The 14,948-nt window shown below is 41.3% G+C and overlaps 1 protein-coding gene across 1 annotated transcript in view; it reads left to right on the top strand.

Annotated features, from left to right (window-relative positions):
* The window catches only part of nfasca (neurofascin homolog (chicken) a), a 126,624-nt gene extending 122,151 nt beyond the window's left edge, over positions 1-4,473 (top strand). The window contains exons 31-32 of the mRNA XM_048612000.1: positions 3,327-3,338; positions 3,782-4,473. Coding sequence (XP_048467957.1) covers positions 3,327-3,338; positions 3,782-4,025 — 256 coding nt within the window. The 3' untranslated portion in view covers positions 4,026-4,473. The remainder of the gene's footprint in view (positions 1-3,326; positions 3,339-3,781) is intronic.
* The last annotated feature ends 10,475 nt before the right edge of the window (positions 4,474-14,948 follow it).

The raw sequence follows: 14,948 nt of genomic DNA, 5'->3' as shown, positions 1-14,948 counted from the left end.
ATAATTATTAAGTTATGATAACAGGATGACATAGACAAAAAACACAATCCTTTCAGTATGAAAGATTAAAGAGTGATCCAATTGAAGTGTTCGAGATTATCAAAGTAGTTGATGAGGTAGCTCGAAAGAAACTATTTCTGCTGGTGAAGGACATAAGAGCAAGTGAGGCTAACCCTAAAATAAGAGCTAGGCCAGGAAAGACTTTTCTCTCAAAGGCAGTGATATATCTAGACTCTTCTCCCTTGGAAAACCATTGAGGCTAGGAGTCAATTGATAATTTCAACACTGAGATTGTCAGAGCAGTATGTAAGGTTGTAAAGGATTGGGGGATGAAGGTGGGCAGATGGACTTAAGATTAAAATATCCCATGATCCAATTGAACAGTTAAACAGATTTGAGGGGCTGAATGGCCTGCTGTTCCTCTGTGAGGGTTAAAAGAATGTTCAATGTAATGTATTGGCATGGGAATTTTATTGACAGTCATTTTATAAAGACTCTCAAGTTGGGATTTGTACATTGTAGGTGACTCCTGAAAGATATCAAAGTATAGAAGAGAAGATTTAACAGTACCTGGTGTAGCAAATTAATCATAATACTAAGTGCTCTGACCTTAGGGAAAAGCTATATTTTCTTATTTGGGGTGATTGTCCATTCATCCTTAAATTAAGGATGAAATCTTGACATGTAAGTAGCAATGTTCCTAATTCCAAATTATTACTAAAAGTAGACTTGGTGTGAGGTGGAAGGGAGTTGATGGAGAGAGAACTGGCAGTTTATTACCCATTTGTAGCTTGGATGGATCTCTATCATGTGGCCCTACATTTCAGAGTGGCTATGCTGTTTTTAATAAGGAAGAAATCTATTTTAAATAAATAATTCTAAACTGTTTGAATAAAGTACTCAGCGGGACATTGCACAAGCATAAATGGTGAGAGATCAGCAAATGTATCCTGGTAAAACCCATTCACAAAGAGGGATTGTCAACAAATGAAGTCCTTCCCTAATCAATCGCTCCCCACATAATATTCCATTCTTGATCTTGGATTTCAGGAGATAATGGTCATAGCACTACCTAAGCATTGAAGCATGTGCAGTCTCCATGGCAATGATCACAGACTAAACTGATCTGGGCCAAATTAACGCTGTGGTCTGGGTGCCCATTAAGGACAAACACCACCTAGTTTCTAGATGCTAGGCGCCTCGTGGTTGTCCCAGAGAGTTTTATCACATCGTTCACATTCTGTTTAGCTCCTGATCGTTCCAAATCATTGACCATTTTCTGTTCATAAGTACCCATGCATGAAGCAACCCTCTGTTTTCCAATGCAATGATATAAAAGCATGTTATACATTGAAAATGCCGAGTTAAGATGATGTAATTGGTTTGGATTTCTGGACTGAATTTTTGGGCTGGAGAAACCAAATTAGAAAATGGTCAAAACTAGAGGTGCTCACTGTGTCTTTAATAAAAATAAATTCTAGCTTTTCGTTCAGAAGCTTGGAGCAAGTCAAATGATGTATGTATTCCCATTCAGGTGTTGGCTTATGTACGCAAAGAGGAGCCCAGATCTCAGTGTAATGGTTTAACTTATGTTGAAGTGCATCTAGAATTAAAATGGCAATGAGAATCTACCATCTTGTGCAATAAGATGATTGATTTGCAAAAGAAATCCAAACTCATTTACATTTTTCTTAACATTAACTGATTTGGATTCGTTCGTAGAGTCAGAAATAGAGCATTTGACCTTCTTGCATGGAAACCTTTGGGGGTGCCAGTGTACATGCTGATGGTTAGGAACTAAGATTTACGAAAACCATGGTTTTGGTGCCAGAGGGAAGGTTTCCTATCAATTGAAGGTCTATTCATCATATCTGCTAAAGATTTTAAGGATGTTAAATGAATATCATGGGAATATTTTGGGGAAAATAAATTATTTTTGCAGTCTGGGGAGTCAAGAACTAGCGAGCATAACCAAAGATTAGGGCCTGATCTTTCAGTATGGTTATTAATCATCATTTCTTCATGCAAAGGGTGGTGGAAGTTTGGAATTCTCTTCTGCCAATGGAAACTTGTTAATTATAAATCTGAGATGAATCAATTTTTGTTCATCAAAAGTAAATTCGGTAAAGCTATGGAGTTGGGTCGTTGATGTTGCTGAATCAATACGCTGAATGGCCTCCTCCTGTTCCTGTGTTCCTGTCAGTCTAGATGAACAGCTCAAAATGGCTGAGGTTCTGTAGCAGACATAGTAGGAACTGCAGGTGCTGGAGAATCCGAGACAACAAGGTGCAGGGCTGGATGAACACAGCAGGCCAAGCAGCATCATAGGAGCAGAAAGGCTGACGTTTCGGGCCTAGACCCTTCATCAGAAATGGGGGAGGGGAAGGGGGTTCTGAAATAAATAGGGAGAGAGTGGGAGGCGGATAGAAGATGGATAGAGGCGAGGTGACCTATCCCCTCCCTAACTCCCTACCTACACTCACCTTTACTGGCTCCATCCCCGCCTCTTCAACCTGTCTGTTTCCTCTCCACCTATCCTCTCCTCTATCCATCTTCTATCCGCCTCCCACTCTCTCCCTATTTATTTCAGAACCCCCTTCCCCTCCCCCTTTTCTGATGAAGGGTCTAGGCCCGAAACGTCAGCCTCTCTGCTCCTATGATGCTGCTTGGCCTGCTGTGTTCATCCAGCCCTGCACCTTGTTGTCTCTGAGGTTCTGTAGCGATGGATTTGACTTCGAAGTACTTTCTTAAATCTGCATTGGTGTAAAATTTAGCTTATGATTTGTTCTGAGAATGTTGATTTGTCATTATGTATTGCAGACATTTCTGTCTTGGTTTTTTATTTTAATTGCCTGATTGAACTGGATTTGTAAGGGGATGTGATTAGAGCAAGGGTTTGGAAAGCAGTTCAATGTTTGAGATTCTGGTTTCAAGAATGGGAAAAGTTGAGGGCTGTAATACTTTGGGGTCAAATTGAAGCAAAATCAATTTCTGTCCTATTTGCAGTGGAAATCTAAACTCTTCTAACTGGGACTAGGGCTGAGTGTTTTATGTTTAGAATTAGGATTAAATCTGAATTAGAATTAGAGCGGACTTCTACTTTTCCTAAATCAGGATTGTGATCAACGGCCACCAATCATTTGTTGTTTCTCAAACTCCGGGAATCCTTCAGTTCTTGAAGCTCTAAAAGAAGGAAGTGAGTGTAAAATGGATTCCGGGGGTTAAATACTGAAGTACTAATCAATCTCTTTTTTTGTTCTGTTTGCCTTGTCCACGCCTCCATCATCCTTTTTGTGCCTTACGTATTCCACTAATGGGAAACACAGATCTCTAGAAAGGTAAGGAGACCTGTTATTTATGAAGTATTTTTGGAATGTTTGGCTTTGAGTTGTGCATGCTATTCCATGCGCTGGTTTACCAGACTAATACTGGTTTCATTGTAAAAGTCAGGGCTGGATTATGGAACTAAGCTGGTCAATAAAGGTGACTGTTGAGGAAAGCCCAATGTGTATCACATGTAGATCCACTTAACAAATACCATGTCATATTCTTTGGTAAGGGTTAAGGGATCAGTGGTAATGCTCCTTCCTCTGAGCCAGGAGGCCTGGATTCAAGTCCCACCTGCTCCAGTCGCATCACTGAGCGGGTCGATTTGGGAAAAAGTTCTAACGCTAAATTGCTGAAGTGCACATTGTGTGACATTTGGGCAAGATGGGAAGGCGGGAGACTGGGAGGTCCTTTTCCATTATTAACATCGATCCTTTTTTTCATACTGATTCAGTGATAATGAAGACAGCAAGAAGCCTCAAGGCAGTCAGTCTTCAGTGGACGGGACAGTGAAACAGGAGGAGAGCGATGACAGCATAGTCATCTATGGCGATGGGGATGGTAATTCTCGTTTCGGTGAGGACGGCTCCTTCATCGGACAGTACACGGTCAAGAAGGACAAAGAGGAGACAGAGGGTAATGACAGCTCCGAAGCTACATCCCCAGTCAATCCTGCCTATTCCTTGGCACAAATGTGAAAAGTAAGACGAAACCCAAAACTCGAAGCGTATGGGCACAGGTGCTACCAAGACAGTAACTACATTTGATTTATCCACCAATATCCATGCATATGGAAAACAGAAACAAAGTGTGTTTTGACAAACGTGAGGGGCCAAGTGGCAAAGCCAGCAAGAGATGACACGTGAAGAGAATTAATGAAAGGGGCAATGTGGAAGGTAGAGTGATTTATCAGGCTTTAGAGAAACATAGCCCTAGATCTCCCAAGCCTCCATGCGTTGCTGATGAGCTCAATAGCCTGTTTCTCAAGAGTGAGAAAAAAATCTGGAAATTGCTATTCTTCTTCCCATCCATTTTAGATTGCAAGTGACACAATTTTGGAGATAATTTCTAACATTGTGTATAGATAATACTACCTAGGGATTCCTTTTATTCCAATTGCAAGTCCTGCTCTTGTCCCTAGTTATCATGAGGCCACAGTTCTACACAGGATCAATATGACTCAAAGATTTTTGTCATTATGCTTTGTTTTTGAACAGTTTTTAATTTTAAGGTGAAACATAATTAATATGATGTAAGAGAAATGTCTGTATGTTGACTGGTGCCTCTTCGACCTCCCTTATTTTAAATTATATACTTCTTAACATTGAGGGTTAGACAGCTGTCAAACTGGCCAACATTGCCAATATATTTGGTGCAATGATTAGTCAGAGAAAAACAAGCTTTTAGTGCCTAAGGAGCTGCTTAAATGTTATGCATATTCAAATAAGTCATTTCTGACAAGGTGCCATTTGACAGGTTAAGACCTGGTGCTGCAATTTTGTAAAAAAAATTGTCATGAATTCCTTGGCTTCATGATTGATGCACTTTTCCGTTTGCTGAATAATTAATTCCATTTCCTGCCCCGATGACCAGAACAGAATATCTTGTTCTCATCTTTCAGCTACGGAGATGTCCTTTAATAGATTGAAACCACGGAGAAGCACCAGGACTGTGCAGGCACCTTACATTATACCACTTGCAATTTACATTGACAATTCAGATGAGTGAAATTCTACTTACAGCAGCTGCATTGTTAGCAGTCCTGTGATAATTGGCATATGTGTACCAGATCCAAGTGATGTTTGTTATGTTTTTAAAGTAAGCCTTCTCCCCTTCTCCTGCCTCTACCCAGTTCCTTTCCACTCAACCTCAGCTTTCAATATTCAGTCTTCAATAATATTTGTCTACATCCTTTAGCTGTTCTGGGTACTGACCGTCATGCCTCACCTGTTCCATTGATCAATCCTAGACCTTGTATGTTCTCCAGTAAACTGTTGATTTTCTCGAATTAATAGCAGCTTTGATGCTAACCAACAGCCATAGCTTCTTCAGGCTGAAGCCCCACATGGTAACACAAAACTCTCTATTTACTTTTGTCCAACATATCTCCAAGTGGGACAAGGAGGGTTGACAACTTAAGTTGTAACATAAATCTGAAAATTCAAAATGAATGAAGCAATAATAACATCAGGACTTACATGGTCTTAATCTTTAGATTGTGGCCTTTAGTTAAGCTCTTAATCTTGCTTAATGTGGTACCTTTAGAGATTTCAAGACAAAAATTATTTCAGTGCCAAGTTCAATTACCCCGTTGAAAGTCAAAACTATATTTCCTTTCCATCAAAGCCACATTGCTACTATATATATACATATCCTGACGAGTTTCTTTGTACTTTATTTAATAATGCCTAATGTTCACTTAAAACCAGTTTCTGCTCCAAGTTTCTACATAGATATTTTCAAAATATCAGCTTCCAGTTCCAACCTAGTCACTTTAGCTACATGTTAGTGTGACGAAATATTCTTCACTTGCCCAGATATCTGCAGATCCAATAATACTTAAGTTCAACATCATTCAAGCCAAAGCAGACCACTTGATTGGCACTCTATCCATAATATCAAACAGTCACTCCCTCCACCACTGGTGCACAGCGACAGCAGTGTGTACCATCTGCAGGATGCGCTGCAGTGACTCACCAAGCACCTTCAAAACACATGACTTGTACCATCTAGAAGGACAAGGGCAGCTGATACATAGGAGCATCACCAGTTCCTGTCTAAACCACTCAATATCCTAACCTGGAATTATCTCACTGTTCCTACACTGTTGCCAGGCTGAAATCCCTCTCTAACAATCCTGTGGGTGTACCTACACACACTAAATGCAGCAGCTCAAGAAGGAAGCTTGTATCCACTTTTTCAAGGGAAGTTAGACATGGACAATAATGCTGGCCTTGCCAGTGATGCCCATATCCTATAACATTTATTTTTCCTAAACTCCTCAACTATCCTGGTTAAAAACTTGCAGTCACCATTTATCAAAACAAAGTGAAACCTCAAGCTGTCTCCTGCCTTTGTTAACCACACTACACTCCACCTGTTTGTCTTAACCGAGTCACCACTTGTGCATTTTAGTAATGTTCTGCTTCTACCAGTTTTAAACTGCCAAGTTTAAAATATTAGGACATAAAATCAAGTTTCCTCAGATTTTTGAAACTAGACTCCTGTTTGAGACAACATGGTGATGTGGTGGGATATCAGAGCATCCCTCTGACTTTATCATGACCCTAGCCAATTTACTTGTGTCAGGATCACGACATACAGAGAGGGCTCACTGTTAGGTTCCTGTTACTGTGGAGATCTGGAGAAATCCTAAAATAGCTCTGGAGAGTGTACCATGCCGAAAATGTGGGACTGAGGTTCATTCTGAAGGCTAAATTTGATAGTAGCATAGGTCTTCACTAGACCCAATCCTTCACTAAAAGGTTTTGGGACCTACTAGGCCCTATGCTGGATGTACTGTTACCTTCCTCTGATGCTGGGGCAGTGCTGATAACATGGGGGGGTAGTGGGTTGATTGGGGGATGCGAGAGGAAGTCTCACTTCCCCTCTGTTATGTCCTTGTAGCAGACAAGGAAGCAATGCCAGACAGCGATTGGAAGTTTCCCTAGACACAATGGGAGAGAAGAGATGGGAGGATGGTCAAAGAGCGTTTACAATCTGACTTCGGGCAGGATAGGAGAGAGGTATCTAGACTTTGACATCCTGCTTTTTAGATTATTCACATATAAGATCATCGTGTATGTTTTTGGGAACCCAAACTCTTCAAGTCTCGAAGAGCCTTTGAACATCCCCTCCAGGCCTATTTTGCAAAATATAAATTCCATGTGATTTTTCATTGTTGTAAATTGAGTCTGATTGATTCCTATGTTTATTCCTCATGCTCCCATTTAGAAATCCAATCTCAAGACTTTACCAGTGTAGTATGGAGCAAGATGTGTGGGGTTAGTCTGATGGAGGGAATTGAACTTTCTATATTGGAATATCCAATAGAGATAAGGTGGAATGTTTGTTTTACATATGACCAATATTATTCTTTGCTGATTATGATGGTGGCTAAAATCATGTGGGCTTTCAAACTGATCCCGTCAGTTTTCCATTGGGTGACTTCGCATAAAATGAACTCTTCTATGCCTGAATGCTAGAATAGGGATTGAATCTAGTGTGGTACTGAGATCAGTGGTGTATTCCCAATGGACCAGTTGATCTATCTAATTACATACACTTTAATATGGCCCATTAATGCCTTCTTCCTCCCTTCAGTGTTAGAGCTGTGCATGTTGCATGGAACAAATATTACTTGCCCTTCCTTCAAGAGATTACTAACTCTTTGCTTCATAAAGCATTTCATTAAGAATCAAACACATTGCCTGGAGCTAACCCATACACCATAAGGGATTTGTACCCCTTTGCCGAACTCCCTTCCCTTTCCTCCAACATCAACCCTTCCCCAACTGAAATTTGACTTTCCTCTGAGTGATAGTATTTACAGTAGCCGTTGCAATCCTGATGCAACTCCCACCCCTTATCCCCACTTCCCAGCTCTTCTCAGATTCATTTGATGAGAGATTGATACAGCAGATTAAACAGAAGAGCTCACGTTTGTAAATACCATTGGCATTGAAGATATAGTGTGATATCAGGGATATGTCCAGTACACACTGACTGTGGACTAGTACACATACCAAGCTTGGCCTACCAACCACCACCTCCAAGAGATGTGCACCTTTTATATAGCAAGTGTGTGTCTCTGTTTTTCACCAATATGCAATGCTAAACAAATAAATGCTAGCTCTTCCATCACGGGAACAGCATGCCTTTCTCATTGACTATATCACGCAGTTCCCTTATCCCAAATACCTCTTCCTCATCTCCTTTCTGTGATAGCTAATGTTTCTGCAGAACACAAGGCAAGTAGGAGAAAATATATATGAATTGTATTTTGTTTTCATGTTTTTTTGCTGCACCGATTGTGCACATGGCCATATCAGGATGTACTGTGCTTTATTTGTTTTTGTCTTCATACCCTTTATCCTTAACACCTCTTGCTCTAATTCATATCACCATAGCCATGAAACATTTTCCACCATTGACGTAGTCTGTGTGTTGTGACCACAAGCGCTCTATATGACAACAAGTAAGGAAAATCAAACACTAGGGAGATGAGTTAGTGTGAATCAGTGAACGATTTTCAAGCTCTGTCTATAGTTTCACAGACAATACTTTTCACATTGAGATGCATATTTTTTAGTCCTTTTTCGACACACCTTGTTGGTGAACCTTGCTTGTAAGTTTACTCCAGCAAGCATTGGTGATAAGACATTCACTCACCAGGCCAATGAGATTTCAGGGGTGGATTATCCACAGGACTTTCAATGCTGGTTATTGAGGATTGAGGTGGAGGTGGGGGCATTGGAGGGGGTTGGTGGGGTGGCAAACAGGGTGCAGATAGAGATATTGATGAATTCATAGTCAGTTATTAACTAGCTTCAGGTAAGGAAGATATTCCACAGCAAATAACAGACATAAAAGGACATTGGAAGTAGTGGCAAGAGTAAGCCATTCAGCTCCATCAATCTCATTCCACCATTTAGTGAGGTCATGACTAATCTATTTTAACAGCGTTTTTCTGCACAATCCCATATCTCTTGATATTTTTAATATGCAGAAATATATCAATCTCAGTCTTGAACAGATTCAACTCCACAGTCCTCTGAGGTAGGGAAATCCAAATCCCCTGAATGAAGATGTTCCTCCTCATCTTCATCCTAAACAGCCTGCCCCTTATTCTGAGGTGCCATATTTCACTGTACGCATGCCAATTTTTTTTTTGCTAATGGGCTTTACCAAGTTATTAAAATACTAAACCCTTGAGGAAGCAATTTAGTGACAGAGAATAAAATGAGTATGTATTGTTTGGTGGGGTTTTCAGTCCACTAGTCATTTAAATGTGTCTCAGGGAGAAGGTTGATGCACTTTACCAGACCTGCTAATAATTGTGCAGGGAGAGTTGTAAGAGTACAGAGTGGCATAGTGCTAATGTCTCTGGGCTTATAATCTAGAGGTTTCAGCTGATGCTCTGGGTACTGGTCCCAATCCACTGCAGCATCTGCTGGAATTTAAATTCAACTAATAAATCTGAAATCTAATGCCTAATCACCATGTAATAATTATTGTAGAAGCAAATCTAGTTTGCTAATATCCCTTTAGGGAAGGAAACCTCCCATACTTACCTGGTCTGGCCCACATGTGACTCCAGATCCAGATCACAGCAATGTGATTGACTATAAAATGGCCTAGCAAACCATTCAGTTGAAGGACAGTCAGGGATGGCCAACAGATGCTGGCTGTCTACATCCCATGAAGGAATAGAGAGAATAAATACAGTGCAACTAGTGATGAAGGCAATATCAACATGGCAAATTCTCATCGCAAAAGCAATGGACTCTAACTCAATTAATCATTTTAAATCTGAGATTAATGGATTTTTGCCAGCCAAGCATTTGATAGAATTTCAAGCTACGCTTGGTGGATGGAATTAGAATCCACATCAGTCATGATCCTGTTGAATGATGGACCAGGCTTGAGGGGCTGAATGGCTTCCTCCTGTTCTTACCAGTAGCCAGGCAAACCTCAGATCTTCAGCCCTGATCCAGAAACCCTTGTCCCATCTCTTTCTTGCTGTCTTTCCGATATTTCCATAATAGGTGGCATCCGTACACATCAGAGCTCATCCCTACGATAAGGTCTTTTGTAACTCAAGGGGCACACAGGATTTGTTGGGCCCAGTACCGTTTTACCAGTTACACTTAGGACCATAAAACAGTACAGCACAGGACCTGGGCCTTTGGCCCACCAGGTCTGTGCTGACCTTGATACTATTCAATCTAATCCCACATGCCTGCACATGGTGCATATCTCCCTATTCCCTGCCTGTTCATGTGTCTGTTTAAATGTCCCTTAAACATTGCTAATGTATCTGTTTCTATCACCTCCCTTGGCAGTGCATTCCAGGCACCTACCACCCTGTGTAAAAAAATTTATCTTGCACATCTCCCTTAAATTTACTCCTGCTCATCTTAAACCTATGTCCCCTAGTATTTGACATTTCCACCCTGGAAAAAAGACTCCAACTATCCACTCATGATTTTATATACTTCTATCAGGTCACTTCTGATGCTGTAGTGAAAACAATTCAAGTTTGTCCAACCTCTCTTTATAGTTTATAGAGTTATATATGAAAGCCTTATAAAGCTGCATCATGACTTGTCAGCTTTTATACTTAATATCCTGACCAATGAGAGCAAGCATGTTGAGAAGCAAGCCTTCTTTACCACCTTATCCACTTGTGTTGCCACTTTCAGAGGGTTATGGACCAGCACCCCATGATCCTTCTGTATATCAATGCTTCTAAGGGTCCTGCCATTTATTCTCTGCTTTCCTCATGCATTTGACCTTCAAAAATGCACCACCTCACACCTGTCTGGATTAAACTCCCTCTGTCATTTCTCCTCCCAACTTTCCAACTGATCTATATCCGACTGTGTCCTTTGATAACCATCCTCACTATCCACAACTCCACCAATTTTCATATCACCTGCAAACTTATTAATCGGACCTCCTACATTTTCATCCAAATCATTTATATATCTTAAAAACAAAAGGGGCCTTTACTGATCCTTGCAGAACACCACAGGTCACAGATCTTCAGTCATAAAAATACCCCTTCATGACTATCCTCTGTTTTCTATGACCAAGCAAATTTTACACCCAATGTACCAACTCACTGTGGATCCCAAATGGCTTAATCTTCTGGACTAGCCTACCATGAGAGACTTTGTCAAATGCTTTAGTAAAGTCATAGAGTCATACAGCATGGAAGTAGGCCCTCTTCCATGCTGACCAAACTAAACTAGTCCCACTCGCCTGTCTTTGGCCCATATCCCTCGAAACCTTTCCTATCCATGTACCTGTCTAAATGCCTTTTAAATGTTGTAATTGTACCTGCATCTACCACTTCCTCTGGCAGTGCATTCCACATACAAACCAATCTCTGTGTGAAAAAGTTGCCCCTCAGGTGCCTTTTAAATCTTTCTCCTCACACCTTAAAAATATGCCCCATAGTCTCGAACTCCACTACCCTAGGGAACAGACCTTCCCTATTCACGTTATCCATGGCCGTCATGATTTTAGAAACCTCTAGAAGGTCACCCCCTCAACCTTCCTATGCTCTCGTGAAAAAGTCCCAGCCTATCCAGCCTCTCCTTATAAGTCAAACCCTCAGTCCAAAACATACAGAACTCTCTTCAATTTGTTAATATGTTTCCTATAGCAGGGCGACCAGGACAGTACACTGTACTGCAAAAGTGGCCTCATCCACGTCCTGTACAACTTCAACATAATGTTCCAACTCCTACACTCAATGATCTCAGTTATGAAGGCAAGCGTGTTAAACACCTTCTTAACCATCCTGTCTACCTGTGACACAACTTTCAAATAACTATGTACCCTACCCTCACCAATCATCTTTGTCACTTCCTCAAAAAAACTCAAATTTATGAGACAAGACCTCCTCTGCACAAGCCATCTTGACTATCCCTATTAAGTCTATTCCCTTCCAAAGGCAAGTAAATCCTGTCCCTAAGAATCTTCTCCAATAATTTCCCTACCACTGATCTAAGGTTGATTGGCCTATAATTTCATGGATTATTCTTAATCAAAGGAACAACACTAGCTATTCTCCAGTCTTGAAGATGAGGTGGTAGTGTCTTGAAGAGCATTAAGATTGATAAGTCCCCAGGGCCTGATGGGATCAATCCCAGAACTGCGAGGGAGGAGATTGCTGGGGACTTGAAAGAGATCCTTGTATCCTCTCTAGCCACAGGTGAGATCATTTCAAATCAAATAGAATTTCCCCTTCCTTAGTTGGACTATCAACATATTGTTTCAACAAACACTCCTGGACACATTGAACAAATTCTGCCCCCTCTAACCCCCTGTCACTAAGGAAGTCCCAGTCGATATTGGGGAAGTTAAAGTCACCGACTACAACGACGCTGTTATTTTCACATCTTTCCATGATCTGCATTCATATCTGTTCCTGTATCTCCCACTGGCTATCGTCAGGTCTATAGTAGAACCCCATCTTTGTGACAGCAACTTTCTTATTCCTAAGTTCTACCCATATTGCCTCACTGGATAATCCTCCAAGATGTCCTCTCTCAGTACATGTGTGACATTCCCCTTAATCAGTAATGCAACTTCTCCTCCTCTTTTACATCCCTCTCTTTCATCCTGAAACATCTAAACCCTGAAATGTTGAGCTGCCAGTCCTGTCCTTCAACCAAGTTTCCATAATGGCTACAACATTGTAGTTAGGAGCAGTTCTTCCAAACAAAAAACACCTTCATTTTTATAGCAGCTATCACATAGTAAAATGTGTCTTTGTGCCTCGCAGGAGTGCTAGCATTTGGAGATATTAGGAGTGCTGGTTGAAGGCATGATCTGTAAAACCACAAGAAACAGGAGTAGGCCATTCAGCCCCTCACATCTGCTCTGCCATTCAATAAGATCATGGCTGAACCAACCTTCCTCCTGTCCACTTTCTTGCATTTTCCCCACTAACCTTATTCCCCTACTCATCAAGAATCAATCTATCTGAGCCTTAAATATACACAAGGACTCTGCCCCCACAGCTCTCTGTGACAAGGAGTTCCAAAGACTCTCAAACCTCTGAGTGAAGAAATACCTCCTCATCTCAGTCTTAAATTGGTGTCACTTTATTTTGAGACTATGCCCTCTGGTTCTGGACTCTCCCATGAGGGGGAACATCCTCTCAGCATTTACCCTGTCAAGTCCCTTAAGAATCCTATATGTTAGAATGAGATCACCTCTCATTGTTCTAAACTCCAGTGAATAGGGTCCCAGCCTGGTTAGCCTTTGTTCATGAGACAATCTCGCCATACTAGGGATCATCCAGTTAACCAATCAAAGAAACAAGCTTTGAGGATCATTGTAAAAGAGATTTTGGAATGATGCAGATCTTTAGAGAGGGAACTCCAGAGTTTAGGGAGCTGGAATCTTGGACAGTACAGTGGCTCAGTGGTCAGCACTGCTGCCTCACAGCACCAGGGACCCGGGTTCAATTCCAGCTTCGGGTGACTGTCTGTGTGGAGTTTGTATGCTCGCCGCATGTCTGCATGGGTTTCCGCCAAATGCTCTGGTTTCCTCCCACCACCCAAAGATGCGCTGTGTTTAAAAATTGTCATAGTATCCAGGGATGGACGTCCTAGATGGATTAACCATGGTATGGGGATAGGATAGGATCGGGGTTTGGGTAGGTTGCTCCTCTTCAGAGGGTTAGTGTAGCCTTGTTGGCCCGAATGGCCTCTGCACTGTAGGGATTTTACAGGATGAGGTAATAAGAATGCACAGTCACCAATGAAGTAAAACTAGTGATTAGTGGGTCCGGAGGAGGTTGGAGAGATAGGGAGCAGTAAGGCTATGGAAGGATTTGAGATAAGAAGTTTGAGAGTAAAGCCTTGTCAGTGGGCAGCTGGAGATTACTGCTGGCATAAATGATACATTAGAGAACATGGCAGCATGTGTGAAGACTCAGTGATGAATCAGCAGAATGTAAATGTCTGTCAAGGTAAATATTGGCGAGATATGAACCTTCACACCACCAATAAACCCAGATACAGGGATTCTGAAGAAGGGTCACTGAACCTGAAATGCTAACTCTGCTTTCTGTTCACAGATGCTGCCAAACCTGCTGAGTTTCTCCAGCAATTTCTGTTTTATTTTCCAAGATACAGGAGTATTCACTTGGTGATTGATTCATCACTGGAGAAAAGGGTCTAATTGTTCTCTTGCTGTACGTTGCCTTTAGAAACTGCAAAGCTGATGCAAGTCCTGAGGATAATAATGATTTTGGCCTTGGCAGGTGACTGAAGATTAATGAAATGTGCATTAAAGATTTACAAGGCAATAAATGCAATGACTCATTGATATATACTTGTGTTAAGGATTGCCATCATTTTACTTGAATGTTTCCTTCAAGCTTATCCTGAAGGTACAATAACCAGGTATATTAAAGACATCATTATAGCAGGAAAAACACCCTCTTTCAAGAGATCACCAGCCTTGCATTAACTGATGTGACCATTCATCTACATTGGGCAGATGTATGGGGTCATTATAGATAGGCCATGTAGTTTATTTGCATTAAGTTGTTTGTTATTGTTGAGCTTTCTTCTTGCCCTTAAGTAAAATGTTTACTGCACTAAGATCCAGGGAAATGGCAATAAAACAACATGTTTTCTTTAAATGGGAATCTCTCCAAAAGAGACAGCATCCCCCCACCCCATCCCCTCCACTGTCCTGTCTCCTGCTTTGCCCTGCCTTAATGAGAACTGCACATATCAGTAAATTTTGGTTTTAAAGTTGAAACCTACCTCCTTAAATCACAGCCACTTTACACACTTCTCAAGAGAGGTCCCACCTCACGTGTTGATCTTAGTCTTTCGAGTGCAGACCACCCCGCTGTGCATGTCCAGCAC

The sequence above is a fragment of the Rhincodon typus genome, chromosome 25 (genome assembly GCF_021869965.1).
Source record: "Rhincodon typus isolate 14 chromosome 25, sRhiTyp1.1, whole genome shotgun sequence".
NCBI classification, from domain to species: domain Eukaryota; kingdom Metazoa; phylum Chordata; class Chondrichthyes; order Orectolobiformes; family Rhincodontidae; genus Rhincodon; species Rhincodon typus.
This window is presented reverse-complemented; position numbering and strand designations above follow the sequence as displayed.